The sequence below is a fragment of the Ochotona curzoniae genome, unplaced genomic scaffold (genome assembly GCF_017591425.1).
Source record: "Ochotona curzoniae isolate NIBS_2020 unplaced genomic scaffold, NIBS_Ocur_1.0 scaffold_2453, whole genome shotgun sequence".
Taxonomy (NCBI): Eukaryota; Metazoa; Chordata; class Mammalia; order Lagomorpha; family Ochotonidae; genus Ochotona; species Ochotona curzoniae.
In genome coordinates, this window is record NW_024467094.1 from 29,831,798 (window position 1) to 29,852,028 (window position 20,231).

At 59.6% G+C, this 20,231-nt stretch overlaps 1 protein-coding gene across 1 annotated transcript in view; it reads left to right on the forward strand.

Moving 5' to 3' along the window:
• ARHGAP23 (Rho GTPase activating protein 23) overlaps positions 1 to 19,970 on the forward strand; it is a 35,509-nt gene extending 15,539 nt beyond the window's left edge. The window contains exons 11-23 of the mRNA XM_041001362.1: positions 908 to 1,225; positions 2,312 to 2,373; positions 2,570 to 2,706; positions 3,457 to 3,578; positions 3,845 to 4,000; positions 6,590 to 6,668; positions 9,550 to 9,623; positions 9,783 to 9,872; positions 10,248 to 10,373; positions 12,130 to 12,171; positions 12,497 to 12,593; positions 14,271 to 14,302; positions 17,852 to 19,970. Of these exons, the coding sequence (XP_040857296.1) occupies positions 908 to 1,225; positions 2,312 to 2,373; positions 2,570 to 2,706; positions 3,457 to 3,578; positions 3,845 to 4,000; positions 6,590 to 6,668; positions 9,550 to 9,623; positions 9,783 to 9,872; positions 10,248 to 10,373; positions 12,130 to 12,171; positions 12,497 to 12,593; positions 14,271 to 14,302; positions 17,852 to 18,871 (2,355 nt within the window). The 3' untranslated portion in view covers positions 18,872 to 19,970. The remainder of the gene's footprint in view (positions 1 to 907; positions 1,226 to 2,311; positions 2,374 to 2,569; positions 2,707 to 3,456; positions 3,579 to 3,844; positions 4,001 to 6,589; positions 6,669 to 9,549; positions 9,624 to 9,782; positions 9,873 to 10,247; positions 10,374 to 12,129; positions 12,172 to 12,496; positions 12,594 to 14,270; positions 14,303 to 17,851) is intronic.
• The last annotated feature ends 261 nt before the right edge of the window (positions 19,971 to 20,231 follow it).

A 20,231-nucleotide genomic window follows, 5' to 3' on the forward strand; every position in this document is an offset into this window, starting at 1 on the left:
TGGGCCACCCGGTGGATGGACCGAGTCAGGAGAGGTGGGAGGAGGCAGAGAGCAGTGGCTCAGGAAATGATACGCAACATTCGTGACATGTGTACGGAAAGGCGGTGCAGGCCTGGCAGGATCAGGGAACTACGGAAGTCAGGATTAAAGCCAGGGAGTAGGTGGTGTCCCTGAGGGGCCTGCTGGGAGACGGGGGCCTGGGACCAAAGGGCCAGGAGTACCCACAGTTCTGTTGGTCTTGGGGGGCCAGGTGTTTCTCCGTTGGAGTGGGGGGCACTGTCAAGAGTTTGTGGGATCTTAGCACCTCTGGTTTCTGCCTGCTGGTGCTTTGGCACCCACAGCCCAGGTCTCCCCGCAAGTATGGCTGCATCACAGCTTTCCCCAGTGGAGGAGACAGAATGGGGTAGATGAGTTAGGAGATGAACCTGGAGAGAGGGGCGAGACGCAGGTGGAGAAGCAGACACTGGGAGGACTCTGAGAGTGGCTTCTGGGTACTGGACAGTTGACCTGAGAGGGCGGCAGTATGGCAGGGGGTGCTCAGCATGCTGGGAAGGGAGCAGGAGTCTTCCAGGGTCTCCTGCCCTAGGGGTGTCAAAGGGTACTCCATCCAATCAAGAGGAGGTAGAGCTCCTTTGGGGTGGAGAGTATTGGGCTGGGCACTCTGGCAGGTGGGGACAGTGAGGGAGTCAGGCTGCAGGCAGGAGGCTGCTCCGGGAGCAGGTGTTGGTGGAGCAGAGGCCCCTGGCGGGCAGTGGGCCAGGGTCTGTCCCCGCTGTTGTCTGCTGCCTGCTGCTTCCCACGCCTCTGGCTCCTGGTGAGTGGGCAGGCCTGGCTCTCACTGCTCCCATCTCTCTCTCTCTCTCTCTGTGTCTCTCTCTCCCTCTCTCCCACCCGTGTCTCCCTGCAGAAAGCGGGCAGCGGCCTGCGCCAGTGGAAGCGAGTGTATGCCGCGCTGCGGGCGCGCTCGCTCTCGCTGAGCAAGGAGCGGCGGGAGCCCGGGCCGGCGGCGGCGGGGGCTGCGGCGGCCGGCGCAGGTGAGGACGAGGCGGCGCCCGTCTGCATCGGCTCCTGCCTGGTGGACATCTCCTACAGCGAGACCAAGAGGAGGCACGTGTTCCGGCTGACCACCGCTGACTTCTGTGAATATCTCTTTCAGGCTGAGGACCGGGATGACATGCTGGGCTGGATCAGAGCGATCCGGGAGAACAGCAGGGCCGAGGGCGAGGTGAGGCCCGTGCCCTCCCCAGCTGGGTGGACCCCAGGGTGGGCCAGGCCTGCCTCACACCTGCTGTGACCTTTGGAGACCTCTCTGAGCCTCACTGCCCCGCCTCCTGGCTCACAGGGTGTGCCCCCTTGCATTTGCACAGCCGGGTCTGTCTTCAGCACTTGGCAAAGGCTCCATGAGCCTGGCATCTGAAGCTCAAAGCCGGACAGTCCTGGGGATAGCCACAGTAATGGCAGCAGTTAATATTTAGTTGTTCTGGTGGCCTTGGGCAGACTCTGGCACTGCCCGGCTCTATTCAGACCAGTCCCAGCTCCTGGCAGCAGGGACAGAGGCCAGAGGGTCTGGTGGAGTTGTGTTAGCAACCTAGGTGCTCTGTGCCAGAGTGTGCGAGGCTGGCTGGTGTTCAGGGGGATGATCACATTGACATTGGGAGAAGGCCAGGAGACTTGGCCTTTGGCAGCAGGCAGACAAGATTTGAGTCAAGGGCCTTGGCAGGAATTTGAAGAAATTAAAAACTACACATATGTAGCATCCTTTATGGACACCTAGAGCGAACCCCTCCAGGGGTGTGGGCTAGGGCCCCTACCCCCATCCCTGTTTGCTCCTTTAGCAGATGCTGCCCATGCCCAAAGGTGCCCTGGCACACCATGAAGGCAGTCCTGGGCTTGAGGGCTGGTTGCAGCAGGTACCTGTTCTGGCCGTGGGAGCTGGGTGCCAGTGCTCAGCCCTGGCCTCGGCCCATCCCTCTGACAGTGGACATATCCTCTCATTGCGACCTGAAAGCCTGGCCAGGCTGTGCCCTGTAGGGTAGGGTATTGCTGTTCCCGTCCCATTCATTACTGCAACCACTGCCCCAGTGAGGCGGGCGTGTGCAGGCTTCAGGGGGCCTTGCTCGCTCCCCGAGCTTCTGGCGAAGGGTGCTGCTGAGGCTCAGAGAGGCTCCACGATTTAGACAGGGTCACTCACGGTCCAGCCCTGGCCTACCCCAGGGTCTGAGCTCTGCCTGGGCACACGGAGGTGGGGCACTGCTGAGGCCAGGTGGGCCGCTGGCACTGACGTGGCTATTCTTTCCTCTCTGCTGCCCAGGACCCCGGCTGTGCCAACCAAGCTCTGATCAGCAAGAAGCTTAATGAATACCGCAAAGTGAGGTGAGGCCTGGTCCTGGGAGCGGTGCCCTGAGGTGGGAGGGTGGCCTCCAGGGGCAGAGGATGCACTGTTCCACCTGCAAGGACCAGTGGTGTTGTGCCTCCATGGTCCCTGAAGCTCAAGAGTCAGCCTGGGTGACCCACTGTGCCCCTCCCTCTGGCTGACCACCCCTTTTCTCTCCTTCCTTTTTCTACACAGCCATAGCTCTGGGCCCAAAGCTGATTCCTCCCCAAAAGGCTCTCGCGGCCTGGGGGGCCTCAGGTCTGAATTTCTCAAGCAGAGCGCAGCAGCCGCACTTGGCCTCAGGACACAAGAGCCGCCCGCAGGGGGCAAGGGTAGGACAGTGGCACGGGGTGATGGTGGGCGGGCCCTGCAGGGGGAGAGGGGAGAGGGGTGTGTGTGTGTGTGTGTGTGTGTGTGTGTGCGCGCGCGTGCACGCAGGCACCTGTGACATCCTGGGAGACAGACATCTCTGCCTGGGCAGTCTCTGCTTGCAGCATCCCCCTCAGGGGCAGAAGGCTCACTGGAGCCAGCCTCTTTCAGCCAAACACACTTCTTGGGCTGTTACAAATTTCTTTCTTTGGTCAAATCAGAATCTGTGGCTCCCTCCTCACAGTTTTAACTTGTATTATTTAGTTATAAAGGTAAATGACAAGATGTCTTCTGTCCTCTAGTTCGCTCTCTCTAAATGGCTGTAACCACCACCGGGGCTGGTGCAGGTTGAAAGCAGGAGCCCAGAGATTCATCCGGGCCTCCCACGTGGGTGTCGGGGCCCAGGGCTTTGAGCCGTCTTCTGTAGCTTTCCCAGGTGCATCAGCAGGAAGCTAGATGGGAAGTGGAGCAGCCAGACTCCATCTTTTGCTTGCATGGGATACTGGCGCCCCCAAGTCTAGTCTAACTCCTTACGTTGCAGTCCTTATGTTCATTCCTGCAAAGAGAACACCTCCATCCGATGAGGTTTGTCATAGGATGCCTTTAGCGTCCTAATGGTCTCTCCTGGAGGCCCCCTGTGTCCAAATGCGAATAACAATGTGTGTGAGGTTCGGGGCCACAGCTCCCCCTGACTCTCAGCCTCCCCATCCCAGATGACAGTGCTGCCGCCCCCAAGACCCCCTGGGGCATCAACATCATCAAGAAGAACAAGAAGACGGCCCCGCGGGCCTTTGGGGTCCGGCTGGAGGAGTGCCAGCCGGCTACGGAGAACCAGGTGGGTCCCGGGCAGAGCAGGGGAGCCCTAATTGTGGAGGCTCAGGGCTGTGCGGGCCCCAGGACCAGCCCCTCTTCACTTTGTCCAGCACCAAGGTCCCTTGGCAGGAACCACCAGCCTAGCCCTGCTCCTCCTCTGTCCGAGCCCAGGCCCTGGGGCTGTGCAGAGGCAGTGGGGGCCTCCTGCCCTCCCGTAGGCTTCCTTGTACTGCCTGCCCGGCTTGGCTTCCCCAGCTATCTGACATCCCACCTTGCCTATGTTTCCAGCGCGTGCCTTTCATCGTGGCAGCGTGCTGTCGTATTGTGGAGGCCCGGGGACTGGAGTCCACTGGCATTTACCGGGTGCCCGGCAACAACGCGGTGGTGTCCAGCCTGCAAGAGCAGCTCAACCGCGGCCCCGGTGACATCAACCTGCAGGATGAGGTGGGTGTGGCTGGGGGATGCAGTGGAGGGGGTGGTTCCTCGCGGTGGGAGCTTTGCAGCTCATTGGGTTGTGGTCACTCTGTTCCCTCCACCTTCCAGCAAGGGTTCACTCCCCGGATTCAGAGGCCTCCCTGAAGCTGCTGGCCTGGATCCAGTGGGCAGTAGGGAGCCTGGGATCGTTCTTTTGCCAGGTTGAGCAAGAGCAGCTTCGATTTCCATCCCACAGAGAGAGGCAAGGGGAGCCCCGGGCAGGGTCTTGGGAAGAGGCTGTGTTGCCCCAGAAGCTGCCCACTTGCACCTGCAGGGCTCGGCTGTGTGAGGAGGAAGAGGAGGGAGGGAGAGCCCTGAAGGCAGGCGTTGAGCTGGGTGGGTGCTCGTGGGGTCTGCCTCCTACGCAGACTGGGGCAAGAGCGGCTTTATAGAGTGTGAAAGGGGATTGCTGAGCAGTGGCCTGCATGGGTGAACTCGGTCTGGAGACCGGCCTGGAGTTGTGCTAGCTTGCAGGTGGCCTGGGCAGAAGGTGAGCTGCAGGAGCCCCAGTGCTGCGGGGAGGGGAGCGTAGCTAGGCTCGAGGCGAGGCATTGGGGGAGACTGCAGCAGGTCCCCAAGGGGACTGACTGGGGAATGAGAGAGCCTGTGGGAGCCAGGAAGGCGTGGTGTCACCAGGTGCTAGCTGCTTTGAAGGGGAGAGAGGGTCTGGAGACGGGGGACTGTGGTTAAGTCAGGCTCCGAGGAGGTGCAGGGCATGGGCCTGTGTCTAGCAGCTACCCTGTGGCATACTGTGGGGTTGCTGTGTGCAGTGCCCGAGGGAGGGCATTATTTCTGTGTCGCCTGTCTGGCACCAAGGTGTGTTGAGTTGTGTCTCTGGAGGATGTACTCTTGGTTACAGGGCCGTTCCCAACCAGGTGGCAGTGAGCGACTTTACAGCCATGCAGGGTGGTGGTGCCCCTAGTGGACATAGGAAACAATGACTGGCTGTGCTACATTCTTTTTAATCAAGCAATTTTTATTTTATTTTATTTATTTTTATTGGAAAGGCAGATATACAGAGATGAGGAGAGGCAGAGAGGAAGATCTTCTGTCCAATGATTCACTCCCCAAGTGGCCGTCACAGCCAGAGCAGAGCCAATCCGAAGCCAGGAGCCAGGAACCTCCTCCAGGTCTCCCATGCGGGTACAGGCTTTGGGCTGTCCTCAACTACTTTCCTAAGCCACAGGCAGGGAGCTGGATGGAAGTGGAGCCCATATGTGATCCTGGCGCATGCAAAGTGAGGACTTTAGCCACTTAGGCCCGCAATTTTTTTTTTTTTTTTAATATATCAATTTTTTATTGGATAGGCAAATTTACAGAGAGACTGAGAAAGATCTTCCATCTGCTGGTTCATTCTTCAAGTGGCCACAATGGCTGGAGCTAAGCTGATCTGAAGCCAGGAGCCTCTTCTAGGTCCCCCTTGTGGCTGCAGGGTCCCCAAGACTTTGGGCCATCCTCAGCTGCTTTCCCAGACTACAAGCAGGGGGCTAGACGGGTAGTTGCAGCCGAGACATGAACTGGCGCCCGTATGGGATGCTGATGCTTGTAGTCTGAGGATTAGCCAGTTGAGCCAATGTACTAGGTTTTTTGTTTGTTTTTGTTTTTACTTGTTTACTTACTTGAGAGAGGCAAACATAGGCAATGAAAAATATCTGGCCATCTATCTATTGAGATTTTCCATTTGCTGGCTTACTCCCAAAATGCCCCCTACAGCCAGGGCTGCGCTACAGCAGAGCCAGGAGCCCCCTGCGGGTCCCATCGCCCGCTGCCCCCTGGGTGCGTACTAACAAGCATGTGGAATCAGAAACTGAGCAGCCGGGCTTCGAACCGGGCACTCCCTGGCAGGCCACAGCTGTGCCAAGCAGCTTAACCCAGGGATTTGAGTCCCGGCCGTTTCACTTCCAGCCCAGCTCTCTGCTAATGCATCTGGAAAAGCAGTGGAAGATGGCGTGGACCCCTGCCGCTCACACGGGAGGTCTAGGTGGAGTTCTAGCCTTCCTGTGACCCTTGGGGCAGTGAGCCAGTGCATGGACGATCTCTGTCTCTCCCCATCTCTGCAACTCAAGACATGAAGGAGGCTTCTAGTCCAAGGGCCAGCTGAGACAGCAAGGAACCCCTGTGCCGCCCTCCGGCGACACAGTCCTTAGAGTTTGTGGGGAATAGGATGGTGGTGTGGACTCTAGGCTGAACCGGGTATCCTGGGGCATAGGAGCAAAGGGGGAGGCTGGCACTGCATGGAGGGGAGTGCAGGCAGCTCCAGGGGGCTGGCTCTTGCTCCGGTCTGTGCGCGTAGAGCCTGACCTGGAGGAGGCACCAGGACTGTCTGTGCATTAGCAGTGCTTGGAGCCCCCCGGGTCCGGCGGGGCCATGGCGCGGGCAGCGGGCAGTGGGGATGGGGTCTGCCTGGGGACTGTTCCACTGCCACCACCTGAAGGAGGGAGTTCCTGGCCGGAGGTCCCTGACTGGGGAGAGGTTGGTATGATGAGCACATACACAGGAGGGCTGGACTGAGCTGGACTGGGCTGGACACTGGGCCTGACATCTTTGCCCCATCCCCAGCGCTGGCAAGACCTCAATGTGATCAGCAGCTTGCTCAAGTCCTTCTTCCGGAAGCTGCCAGAGCCGCTCTTCACCGATGGTGAGTACGGGTTGGGGGGCTGGGGGCCGGCAGGGGGCTGCCCACTCTCCTGTCTCGGGTGTAGCCCGCGGGTGTTTGGCTTTACATTTATATATATATATAAACCCCACAGGTATGGGGCTTTCAGCCTGGTAGCTAGGGCACCCGTGGTTCATGTCCTAGTGCCTGGCTTGGTTCCTAGCTCCCACAGACGCTGGGAGGTGGCAGTGATGACTCAGTCCTTACGTCCCTAGCTACCGTGTGGGGGCCTGATGGAGTCCCCAGTCCCTGGCTGTGGCCCTGGTCCAGTTACCCTGGCTGTTGCAAGTACAGGGGAACTGAACCAGCAGGTGGAGGGTCTCTCTCTGCTTCCCACAAAAGCAAAACAAAAAATAAACAAGATGTTTAAAGATTTATTTTTTTATGTTTATTGGAATGTCAGTTTTATAGAAAGAAGGAGAGACAGGAAGATCTTCCATCTGCTGGTTCACTCCCCAGGCGGCTGTAACAGCCGCAATTGAGCCAATCCGAAGCCAGGAGCTAGGAGCTTCTTCCAGGTCTCCCACACGGGTGCAGGGTCCCAAGGTTTTGGACCATCCTCGACTGCTTTCCCAGGCCACAGGCACAGAGTTGGATGGGAAGAGGAGCAGCCGGGATATAAACCAGCAACCATATGGGATCCTGGAGCATACAAGGCGAGGATTGTAGCCACTAGGCTATGGTGCTGGGTCCACAAACAAGATTTTAAAAAAATTCCACATACAGATAAAACATGTGCTTGTGTAAACCTTAACTGGTTTCACTGAGAGTGAAGGAAACAGCACTGATCCTTATTTATCCTCCCAAGTGGGAAAACCAAGGCCAGGGGGTGTCACCTGATGCTGCAGCTGGGATTCCGCCCTAGGCATCCAGGCGTCTGGGCATCCAGCGTGAGCTGATGGCTGCTGCTGGTTTCCTGGCCCTAGAGTGCAGATGCCCACAGGCTCCCCTCAAGGTGTGGAGTGGGTAAGGAGGGCGGTATACTGTGGGTGACTCCGTGTCCTCCAGGGCGCACACTGCCCCGACCCACAGTCCTGGTGTGAGCTCAGCAGCGGCAAGGTTCGCTGTGTCATGACGCAGAAAGCCCGGAGCTGGCACTCTGATTTCTTTAGTGGCTGCGCACGTGTGTGTCTCATCACACACCTGGTCCCAGGCCACGTGCTCTGCGTGGGCTGCTCTGACGCCCAGCTGAGCCCGCTCGTCTTTCTGCAGCTCGGACTGGGGGTCCTGGGGGTGCTAAATTGATTTTTAAAATTTATTTGAATGACAGAGGTCTTTATCTGCTGGCTCACTCCCCAACAGCTGGCTCCCAACTGGGGCTCCCCTTGGGTCTCCCAACAGGGGTGCAGCTACAGCCTGGTCTGTGCCTTGCTCTCCCCACCCAGATCCGGGACCTGCTGGGACAGTGCTTGGTGGTCCTCTGCTGACCCCTCCCTCCATGCGCATCAGCAGGGAGCTGGATGGGAAGAGGAGCAGCTGGGACCACTGCTGCGCTGGGGGATGCCCCTACAGGAAGTAGCTTAACCCGCTGCACCACACCCCAGGCCACATCAGTGGTGGAAGCTGTAGCCAAGCCCCAAGTTGGCATTGCCACCCCCAGCGTGGCTAGAGCTTGTGTCCACACAGCCTGGGCAGCCCTGGGCCTTGTTAGCCTCACCCAGGGGAGATGGCATCTCACTGCTCGTTCCTTCTGCTTTTCTCATTCCTCAGGAGACTGGATTTCTTTTTCCTGAGTATATTAGCTTTTTCTGTTTTTTTTCGTCATTGCTTGTTCAGACTGTAATGTGCCTATTTTATTATTTTTTAATTTTTTGGAAAGAAAGGGTGGATGGAACCAGGGAGACCTTCGGTTTGCTGATGCAGCTTCCCTGTGTCACCAATAGTTAGAACTGGGCCCGGTAGCAGCCAGGAGCCAGGAACTCTGCCTGGGTCTCCCCCGTTCCTGAGCCATGGCCCTCTGCCCTGAGCATGCGCACTGGCCAGGAGCTGAAATCAGAGGCAAGCCTGGACTGAAGCCCAGGCACCAGATGTGGGATGCAGCGATTGGAGAGGGCTGGGGTCATGGTCTCTCTGCCCAGCGTGCGCCCTGACCCTGTGACGGTCCCAGGCAGTCCCTCTAGGCTGCCAGGCTCCACTTCCCTTCTCAGTACAGCGACCAGTGGCATCTGAATGGTCCATCTCTCCGTAGCAGGTCCTGCGTTGCACACTTGGATCTTAGAATTGTACCAATGGTTTTTACTTCTTCCTGGTTCTTATGTCAAGTCTTGGACACGGGCACTGAGTGGGTTCTTTTGCCATTCCCCGCCCCACCCAAGGCGAATGACAGGTGCCTGTCCCAGGGCCACTCGCAGACACTCGTGCACATGAATACGCTGCCCTTAGCCGTGTCTGGGCAGCCACTGCCCTCCCCGTCGTCCCTGCAGGGCTCTGCTTTCCCTGTGCACCTGCCGAGTGCCACTGCAATCCGGCGTGTCCCTGTGAAAAACACCTTAGGCTTCCTTATCCTAGAGACCTCTCCTGGTTCCTCTTTGGGAAGCTTTTTGGGGACTCGTCACATTTTAGGAGGGGGGGATCCCATGGCCCCTTCCCCACAGCTCCTGCTGAGCCCCTGGAGCCTGGGGTAGGGCACCCCTCTTTTGGGATCCGCTGGCAGCTCAGCGCTGCCTCCTTCCCCCCCTCCACACACATCCTGGGCAGGTACACATCTGTCCCCAGCTGTCCTGGCTATGTGTCCATATGGAGTCTACAGCCTGGAGCAGCAAGGGCCACCATGCCCTGGCCTGTGGCTTTGGAAGCCGCTGCCCACCCCCAGCACCAGAGGGGCCACCTGCCCCCTCTCTGAAGTGTCTCCCTTGCCTTGCAGACAGATACAACGATTTCATTGAGGCCAACCGCATCGAAGATGCGAGGGAACGGATGAAGACATTGCGGAAGCTGGTGAGGGACGGGGCCACCATGGGCCGAGTGCCTGGGGAGCCAGCCACACAGGGGCTCCAAGGGGGAGTTCCAGGGTCCCTTGCGCTTGGTGGGGGGGCAGGGCAGGGGCCAGGGGAGGCCGTCACAGCCTGGTCTGTGCCCTGCTCTCTCCCCACCCAGATCCGGGACCTGCCGGGACACTACTATGAAACGCTTAAGTTCCTCGTGAGCCACCTCAAGACCATCGCTGACCACTCGGAGAAAAACAAGGTGCGTGCGGCTCTGGCAGGGCCAGAATGCGCTGGGGTCTCCCCAGGCCCAGCCTCTGCATGCTGGCCACTGCTTCCTCCAGGAAAACCCCTGCTGAGCTCCCCGAGGAGGAATGGGGCGGAATCTGGACTGCCCAGGGCTGCTGCCCGTGTGTACAGGCTGGGCTTATGGCTGCTAGATCTGAGATGCCCCACGCCTGCCAGGTGCCTCCACACCCTTGCAGGCTGGCATCTGGACCCTGAGCTGGGCCCCGCTTGGGATGTGGTCAGGGACAGAGGCCTCAGGGTGGGGGTAGGGCCTGGAGTGAGGGATGATTGGAGGGGCAGGGGGGTCAGGGTTCAGAGCTGACCCAGACCCACCCTTCCCGCTGCACAGATGGAACCCCGAAACCTAGCCCTGGTCTTCGGGCCCACGCTGGTGAGAACGTCCGAGGACAACATGACGGACATGGTGACGCACATGCCTGACCGCTACAAGATCGTGGAGACGCTGATCCAGCACGTAAGCCACGCCCCAGCCTGGCCCAGCCGTGGCCGGCTCGGCCCAACTGTGACGTCTCCCGGGTCCCTGTGGTCCTGGGGCAGCCGGTGCCCACCAGGAGAGCCTTAAGCTGTACCTGTACTTCCTGTCGTCCCGGGCGGCCAGCAGAGGATGCTGGAGCCCACTCTGTGGGCAGCCCCGCCCACCTCTGGGGCATCTTCCCCTGTTCTGTTTTCCGTGTTTTCCTGTGTGGCCTGACTGGCAGCTGTCACTGCTTTCCAGGGCGGGGCAGCTGGTTCCCTGAGGCCATCCCGTTCTGCAGTTGAGGCCCACAGCTGGGTGGCCAGCACCAAGACACGAACTAGATGCTCATATGGGATCCCGACACTTGAAGGAGGAAGATTAGCTAATCAAACCATTGTGCCACAACACCAAATATGTTTTTTTAAAAAAATCTAAAATCTCACGTGCAGGGTCATGTAGTGCTTGACCTGTCGCACAGGCGTTTTGCTCTGGTTTCTTGCCATCCCGGCCCACTCAGTAGCCTTATTGGTGTTTTCAGACGTTGAGGATTTGGCGTCCTGTTGAGTCCAGCTCTTTCTTGGTGGTTCCTCGGGATGGCATTCCATCCTGAATGTAGACCGTGGTCTGTGCGGTGCTGACGGCTGAGAGTCTGCCAAGTGTCACACAGTTGGTTTCTGACTGACTCACGCGTGCTTTGAGAGGGCGTGTCCTTGCAGGCTGAGTGCAAGGTCCCGGGCGCAGCCATGAGATCACGGGCTGTCCAGAGGTTGTATCTTCCCTTCTTTGTTTTTGGAGAGACACACAGACAGAGCAGCCTCCATCGGCTGGTTTACTCCTTAGACGCCCGCAGGGACACAGGCTGGGCGTTCAGTCTAGGTCGCTACATGGGTCACGAATCTAATCACTCAAGCATCCCTGCTGCTCCCAGGGCCTGTGTCAACCGGAAGCTGGAGTCGGGATACAGACATGTCACCTGCGTCTGTTTGTTTTTTTTTTTTTTTTTTTTTTTTTTTTAGATTCATTTATTTATTTACACAGAGAGAAGAGAAAGTGAGAGAAAGAGAGCTCCCATGCCCTGGTTCACTCTCCAAATACCTACGGCAGCCAGGGCTGGCCCAGGCCGAAGGCAGGAGCCCAGAGCTCCATGCACCTGCCATCCCCCTGAGCCTCCTACTCTCTCCCCAGGATATGCATCAGCGAGCGGTCAGCGCCAGGAGTGGGGCTGGGGCAGGAACCCAGGCACTGGGCAGCAGGGGATGTGTGCGTGCCAGGGAGCACCAGATGCCTGCCTGCACGTTGTAGGGGGTCTTGGAATGATCTAGCCAGGAGCTACAGTGTGAAAGGGGTGTCCCTGATGCCCTGGCAGCATCATGCCACTCAGAGGGAGCTGACGACCTTTGGGCGCTGGTGTCTGTGGAGGGTCCCAGATTCCACCAAGCATGTGGGGTGGAGTCTATAGTTTCCATCCTGTTTGACTTTTGCGAGAAAGTTCTTGGCTCACACCTGTCTTCCCCTCGGTCCAGGCGGGCGTGGCATCTCTGCCTACTGCGTAGGACCTGCTGTGCCTGTGGTGGCACCTCCTGCCAGGAGGCCTGGCCGGCACTAGAGGGCGCTGCTGGCCCCCCATGCTGGGGCTTGCCCAGGGCTGCGCTGACCTGCATCAGGGCAGAAAGGGCCGCCCTCCCTGATCTCCAGTAGGTGGGCAGCTCCCCTCCCTGACGTGGCCTCTGACTTCCTTCTGTCTTCTCCACAGTCAGACTGGTTCTTCAGCGAGGATGAAGACAAGGGCGAGCGGGTAAGTGGGGGAAGCTCCCTGCTCCTGGGGCACCCCCAGTCTGATGGAGGACACCTGTCCGTGGCAAGGCCCTCCTCCCATGGGAGGGAGAGATGGAGGGAAGTCAGGAGGCCTCCCAGCCCCCATCACGTTGAAAGGCACCAAGCAATCTGCTTAGGGACACGCAGGATCTGCCCCAAGTCCCTGACTGCCTTGGCAAGTCCCCATCTGAAGGAGGAGACCCCGCCCATCGTCGCCTGCCCTCTCCCCCACCTCCCGACCCCATTGTGAGGGTCTGCGGTCAGGCTGCCTAGGCCGCACTGGCTGAGTCCTGCTCCATCTACAGACCCCCGTGGATGACAAGGAGCCCCAGGCGGTGCCCAACATCGAGTACCTGCTGCCCAACATCGGCAGGACGGTGCCTCCTGGCGACCCAGGGTCAGGTGAGTGTGAGGACCTGGGGAGGGGCTCGGGGTGTGCTCTGCATTCCTGAGGGTCCCAGGTGCCCGTGCTCCCCACTGCCGCCCCAGCAGGCCCCTGGGATTGGGCCTGTCCCTGACCGACGGCCCAGCCTGGCCTCCCAGCAGCTGCCAGCAGCTCGGCCCTCGGTCACCGTGTTCCCCGCTGGGAGCCTCTGGTCTGTGGCGGGCTGGCTATGTGCTTCGGGCTGCTCCTCTTGTTAACTTGTCTTCCTTCTCTCCTCGCACCTGCCCTTCCCTTCTCCTCACCTGTGCCCTCCGGCCCTTCCTCCCCTCCTCCCGCCTTCCTCCTCCTCCAGCGGACCTGTTGGAGCTCTAAAGGGTACAGTGTGGTGTCGCGGCCTCGGTCACTAACAGTGGCGGGTGATTAGAAGACGCCGGGGCAGGGTGGAGGGTCCCTGGCTCTGAGGACCCCCATCCCAGAGCCCCTCCTCAGGAGGAAGAAGGCGCTGCTCCCCGTGGGCTCAGGCAGGGTGGGTCCAGTGGCAGTCATCCTGATGTCACTTCCTGTCTCTAAAGGAAGTGGGATTGATTATTGGCCTCCCCACTTCGCTGTGAGCCTAGCCGCTCTGCTCCAGGCTGGGACAGGCCTGGCTGGACACCCAGCCTCTTCTGGTATCTAGTGCCCACCTGCCCCACTGCCTCAGCTCTGGCCACTTGCCCTCCACACAGGAGAGGCACAGCCACCAGCCAATGGCTGCTTGGCCCCATCCCCTAGCTCCTCCCTCCCTGTGGTTGCTCCACCCTCTAATGTCACCCTAGGCCTGTCTTGGACAGAGGCCACCCAACAGGCAGGCAGGGCGAGGGTCTGGGGGGAGGTAGGGGGTGGAAGACAGAGGAGCCCCGGCGTCTTGTAGCCACCTGCTGCCGGCCCTGTGTGTTGTGTGCTCAGCCCATCTCACCGCACGTGGGGGAAGGCCCTGGGGAGGGGCTCTAACCCGCCTGCCTCTGGAGAGTGTGGATTAACCGCACCTGCCCACGACCCTGTCCCGCCTGGAGAGGACATTGGGGGACTGCTTTGTCTCCATCCCCAGGGAAACAAGCTCAGGGGTGGCACCCCAAGTGCTGTAGAGTGGCTGAGCTTCCTTTCTTTATTGGTCACTCTGACCGTGGACAGGGACCTGGCCCCTGCATCCCTCCTACAGCGTTTCTGCTTCCACTGATCACTCGTTCCGCCCCCTTCCTCCTCAGGGAGCGGGGTTGGGGTGAGCGAGGGCGGATGCAGGGCACCCCCTGTGCACCGTGTGCCTCCATTGCTCCAAGCATCTGTGAGTGTGGTGTTCCATCGTGGCTTCTGTGGACTGCATCTGGTCTCCGGCATTTTCCCTGCAGTACTTTCGAGTGACAGCTGGGAGCGGGAAGGTGTGGAGGCCAAGCCCGGAGCAAGGTCTCCCGTGGGCTCAGGCAGGGCGGTCCCATGGCAGTCATCCTGCTGTCACTTCCTGTCTCTACAGCAAGTGGGGACTGATCATCTTCAGCCTGGCCCTACCCCAGCAGGAAGCATTCCGTCCTGCTCCCAGAGCCTGGGGACAACTCAGATTTCTGAGCTCCCTACCGCCTCCAGGGACAGGGAATTGTGTGCACAAGACCTGACGCCCTGGGCCCCCACCTGACTGTCATTTTTCTCTCTCCCACCCACAGATTCCACCACCTGTAGTTCAGCCAAGTCCAAGGTAAGTGCCCAGGTGTGTCCAAAGGCTTTGTCCGCATACCAGTCCGCCCACCTTGTCTCTAGGGCACGGGAGTTGGTGGATGGGCAGGTGAGCTGCCAGGGAAGTTGGTGGTGCATGGGAAGGAAGGCAGAAACACAAAGTGTCACCTGGGTAGTGCTTGGGGAGGCACCTGGAGTGGCAGTGGGACCTGGCAGAGCGGCCTTATGGCTCAGCAGTTAGAAGACAAGACCCTGCACTGGAGTCCTGCCTTGGTCCTTGGTTTGAGGACATTGTTGCAAGTGGTTCAACTGCTCCCTGCTCCCTAGCGCCCTCACCTGGTAGATAGCAGGATCAGCAGCCGGCCCTGGTAGAATTCCCAGAGGTCTTTGGCCAGCCTAAGGACAGCAAAAAGAATATTAAAGACGGGGAGTGCCCACCGCCAACTAAACTGTATCAAAAGACAATAAAAATTACAAATTAAAGAAATAAAGACAGGGAGTGGAGCTGAGCACAGTAGAGACGAGGTCCACATAGGTCTCTCTCTCGCCACAGGAGAGAGAGACCGCTAGGTCACCTTGCTGAGGGGAGCCAGCAGGATCCCGAGGGATGCACCATGCCAGAGCCTGCAGGGGAACGGGTCATCTGAGACGTCCAGCTCATGCTAAAGAAAAACCCTCTGCCAAGAACACGCCAGGTCCAGATAGGCTCACTTGCAAATTCTGCCAAATGTTGCAGGGGTTTTAAACATTAAGCAATTTGTTATATGCAATTGACTTTCGATCTGTTTATTTTTATTGGAAAGTTACACATACAGAGAGGAGGAGAGATAGAGAGGAAGATCTCCCATCCAATGATTCACTTCCCAAGTGACCGCAATGGCTGGGAGCTGAGCCAATCCAAATCCAGGAGCCAGGAGCCTCCTCCAGGTCTCCCATGTGGGTGCAGGATCCCAAGACTTTGGGCCATCCTCGACTGCTTTCCCAGTCCACAGGCAGAAAGCTGGATGGCAGATGGGGCTGCAAGGATTAGTACCGGTGTCCACATGGGATCCAAGCCTGTTCAAGGCAAAGACTTTTAACTGCTAAGCTACTGCACTGGACCCTAGATTTCTTTTTAAGAATTTAGTTTTATTTGAAAGGCAGAGTTATATGTAGAGAGAGAGAGAGAGCTTCCCTCCACTGGTTCACTCCCCAAGTGGTCACAATGGCCAGTTACTAGGCCGGGCTGAAGACAGGAGCCACAACCAGCTTCTAGGTTTTGCACGTGGATGTAGGGGCCCAAGCATTTGGACCACCTGCTACTGCTTTTCTGGGTGCTTGAGCAGGGAGCTAGATCAAAAATGGAACAGATGGGGTTCAATCCTGCACCATACGGGATGCTGGAGTCAGGCAATGGCATAATCCCACTGTGCCAGAACACCAGCCCCACTCTACTTTTACAGTGGTGAAATTGCCAAATGATGCATTTCCAAGAATGTTTCCCTGTTGTTACACATGCATGGCTATATTGCATATTGTATTTTTTTTAAAAAAAAAAGATTTATTTATTTTTATTGGAAAGTCAGTTATATAGAGAGGAGGAGAGACAGAGAGGAAGATATTCCATCCATTGATTCACTCCCTAAGTGGCTTCAATGGCTGGAGCTGAGCTAATCTGAAGCCAGGAACTTCTTCCAGGTCTCCCATTCAGGTGCAGGGTCCCAAGGCTTTGGGCCATCTTCGACTGCTTTCCCAGGCCACAGGCAGGGAGCTGGATGGGAAGTGGGGCAGCCAGGATCGCCCGTGTGGGATCCCAGCATGTGTAAAGCGAGGACTTTAAGCTGTAGGCTACGATGCACCCCCGCCCCCTTTGCCTGACTTTTAAACTCCAGGTCAGTGGTGGTCAAACTGCAGTCCTTGGAGCCTGCAGCAGCAGGGGCTTGGGAGCCGCACAGGGGCCTGGCTCCAAGCCACACCCGCTTGGTGCAGTGTCCTATCTTTGGAGCTGGGGACCTAGGGAGGCACTTGTTGGCTCCAGGGTAACAAGGCCCATTGCTGCCACCGGCTGTGGCCAGGACACCAAGGTGGTGGCAGTGCCATAGGGGACAGTCTGGTTTGGATCCTGCGTCCCTGTGAGTGGTACTGTGGCTCTTCCTCATCAGGATGTCAGTCAGCCCCCAAGAACAGCCTTGTGGAGCACAGAGCTGGGTGAACCCACATCACAGGGCCAGGTGAAACGCCATCCTAACAAGTGGGTGGTAGCAGGGCCCAAGTACCTGGGCTATCCTCTGCTGCTGCCCCAGGTGCATGAGCAGGAAGCTGGGTCAGAAACAGAGCAGCCAGGTCTCGAACCAGTGCCCGTCTGGGATGCTAGCGCCACAGGCTTCACGGGCTCCCTCACTGTCCTTTGGCAGTTGAGGGAACTTGTGTGGCTTTCTGCAGGCCTCCCAGGCCCCGTCCGCCCCTGTGTGCATTCTGGAAGCATTCAGTGTGTGCCAGGCCCAGGGGCAGCCCAGGAAGGCCCAGGCCTTGCTCTCTTGGAGCTCAGAGCTGGAGGTGGATGAGGAGAAGTGCAGGTGCACATGAATTCGCAAAGGACAGTGGGAGCAGAGGAGGGAGTTCAGCTCAGCAAGGGAGGACTGACACTCGCTGGGCACAGGAGGCCGCACTGAGCTGGGCCCTGTGGCTCTTACAGCACATCAGGCACAGAGGATCTCCAGAAACCTAAACATGCAGGCCCTGGCTGAGGGCAGGCCCGAGGGGCAGGTGCCTCAGAGAGCCAGGGCTGGGGCAGGGCTCTGTGGACACTGCCTGTGTGTGTGTGTGTGTGTGTGTGTGTGTGTGTGTGTGCCAGGAGGCATCACGTGTCCCAGCCTGGCTACGGGGTGGAGAGGGGCGTGGACCAGCCTCCTGCTTAAGAATGCTGTCTGGAGGAAGAGGGGTTGGGGCAGGGTGGAACTGGGAGCCCTGGGTGGAGGGGGCAGCAGGGACAATGAGGGCAGCCAGTAGATGAGGCGGCAGACGCTTCGAGAGCCCTGGCCGAAGAGCCCAGAAAGGCAGACTGATGATATTCTCAGATACCACTGTGGGCTGGGAGAGTAGGAAGGCCGGACCCCAAGGCCCCAGGGCTCAGCAGGTCCTGGTGGGAACAGGCAGCCCAGCTGGACGTGGCTCTGACCCAGAACATCCCATTGTGCAATTCTTGAGCCACGGGGAAGGAGAGGATGTGTCTGGAGAAGCAGGTGCACGCTGAGCAGGTGAAAAGCTGGTTTCGCAGCAGGCCTGAGTGGAGGAGGGCTGGGCTGAGCCGAGAAGGGAGGTCTTTGGAGACCATGCCCCCTACATTGAAAAAGAGCCACTGCTGTCCGGTGACCCCATTCCAGCGTCTTTGAAAGGGTGGATCCACCTAGAACATGGCCACGGGAATGGCAGAGGCCAGTCTCAGCTCCCGTGGGGGGTGGGGCGGAGACTGAGAGGGAGCTGAGCAGGTGCCGGCAGGGGTAGGGGCTGGGCTCTGGGGCGATTGGAGCTCCGGGGCAGGGGTGGTGCAGATCCCACTGCCTCTTGGATTCCCACTCATCTTTCCGCACAGGGCTCGTGGGCGGCCAAGAAGGAGCCGTACACCCGGGAGATGCTGGCGATCTCCTTCATTTCAGCCGTCAACCGCAAGCGGAAGAAGCGGCGGGAGGCGCGGGGGCTGGGCAGCAGCACGGACGATGACTCGGAGCAGGAGGCGCACAAGCCCGAGGCCCCGGAGGGGTCACTGCCCGCCGCCGCAGCCCCCGAGGCGCCTGGCCGCCTCAGTCCCCCCGCGGCGCCGGAGGAGCCACCGGCCGCGGACGCGCGCTCCATCGTCTCGGGCTACTCCACCCTGTCCACCATGGACCGCAGCGTGTGCTCGGGCGCCGGCAGCCAGCGGGCGGGTGCGGGGGACGAGGCGGACGACGAGCGAAGCGAGCTGAGCCACGTGGAGACGGACACCGAGGCTGGCACGGGGCCGGCGGGACGCCTGGCACGCCGGCCCTCTTTCAGCTCGCATCACCTCATCCCCTGCGACACCCTGGCGCGCCGCCGCCTGGCCCGCAGCCGCCCGGACGCCGAGGGCGCAGGCCCGAGCGGTGGCGCTGGCCGGGCCGGGCCCCGTGTGCCGGAAGCGCCCGGCTCAGCCTCGTCCAGCAGCCAGGAGTCGCTGCGCCCTCCGGCCGCCGCGGCCGTGGCCTTGGGTTCGCGGCCCTCGCGCATCGAGGCGCTGCGGCTGCGCCTCCGCGGCACGGCCGACGACATGGCGGTGCGCCTGCGGAGGCCGCTGTCCCCCGAGACTCGGCGGCGTCGGAGCAGCTGGCGGCGGCACACGGTGGTGGTGCAGAGCCCGCTCACCGACCTCAACTTCAACGAGTGGAAGGAACTGGGGGGCGGGGGCGCCCCCGAGCCCTTGAGCCCCCGGGCCCACAACGACAACAAGGATTCTGGCCTCAGCAGCCTGGAGTCCACCAAGGCGCGGGCCCCGTCGTCCTCCACGGCCTCGCTGCCCCCGGGGCCTGGAGACTCCGGGACCCCCCAGACCCAGTCGCCGCGCCGCTCGGTCGCCTCCCGCCTGCACCAGTGTCTATGACGGGCCAAGGACCCCACCCTGTCCCCTGCGGCGAGCATCTGCCCCGCCTGGGTGCTGGAATTCGCCGAGGCCAGCAGAGTAAGGCCCAAGCTGGACGGAGCCAATACAAGGGGGCTGGCTGCTGGCATGTGTGACCCTCAGGGCCTTTCTGGCTGCTTGTTGAGGCTCCCCGCTGACCGTAGGGTGTGGCTAGGCCACGCCACTCCCGTATTTTGGACCTTGGTGGCTATTGGGTACCTGTCTCTGGCCCTGCCCCCACTAAGCTTCTGGCCGTGGACTGGCTCCTGGAGGAGCAACAGGGGGCGTCCGCAGGGTGGGGCTCGTGCGTGCCAAATGTGTCATCACTGTCCAAAGGTGTTTGCCTGTAGCAGCTTCCGCTCCCCTGGCACCCGGAGTTCGGTGCACACCAGGAGCCTGCGCCTCCCTGTTCCATGTCAGAGCCAGAGAAGCAAGTCGGGACCCTCGGCAGGGTCCCTGTCCTCCTCACACATTGCCCTCCTGAGCACTCTCACCTGGGCAGCTGGCTGTTCCCTGAGGGCCAGGGTCTCTCCTGCTGGTCCCCCCTCACCCCTCTTGTCCCGGCTGTCCCAGTTTCTGCTGCACCCGGGCACACGGACCCCCGCCCTCCAACCCTGGGGAGGGTGGATAGCCACAAACACGTTCGCTCACTGGTAGATAGGATCTGAGCTGGGCTGTTCCTTTTCTCCCCACACATTGTAAATATACCACCTACACCCCCACCCCCTCACTCCAGGGACGTCCCCGTGGGCTCACCAGCCCCCCCCCCCCCAGCACATCTGTCAGTCCTGGTTTTATGCAAAGATTTGCTGTAAAGTCTGTTTTTTCTGTCTCTCCACTCCGCTGCCCTGTCCTATTGTAAATATTGTCTCTAAACGTGTAACATATGATAAAGAATTTATAAGGATTTTTAAAGCTGTTCTGCTCATTTACAAACGGTGTGGTAACCTGTCCGCCCCACGTCCGCATGGTTCCCCTCGCAGTGTCCCCACATCGCTCTAGGCCACCACTAAGATCTTCTGCTTCTGAAAAGTCCTGTCTAAAAGTACGGTCTGTATCTTGGAAATAAACAGCCCTCCTGAAGGTACCAAACACTGTCTCACTTGTTTGAGGGGGGAGGAGAGGGCAGGGGTGGGACCAGGTCCCGGGAAGGAGGGCAGTGGGGCCAGGGAGGAGGTGTGGTGCGCTGCTGGGTCCCTGCGGCTTGCTCAGAGCATCCCAGCAGGCTGGTCGAGCCGTCTGGCAGGTGCACAGTGGAATGATGGCAGCCCTGGCTGTTGCAGCTCCCTGGGGACTTGCCATTTTTGTTCCTGTAGCAGCCAGGTAGATGACTGGGTCTGCA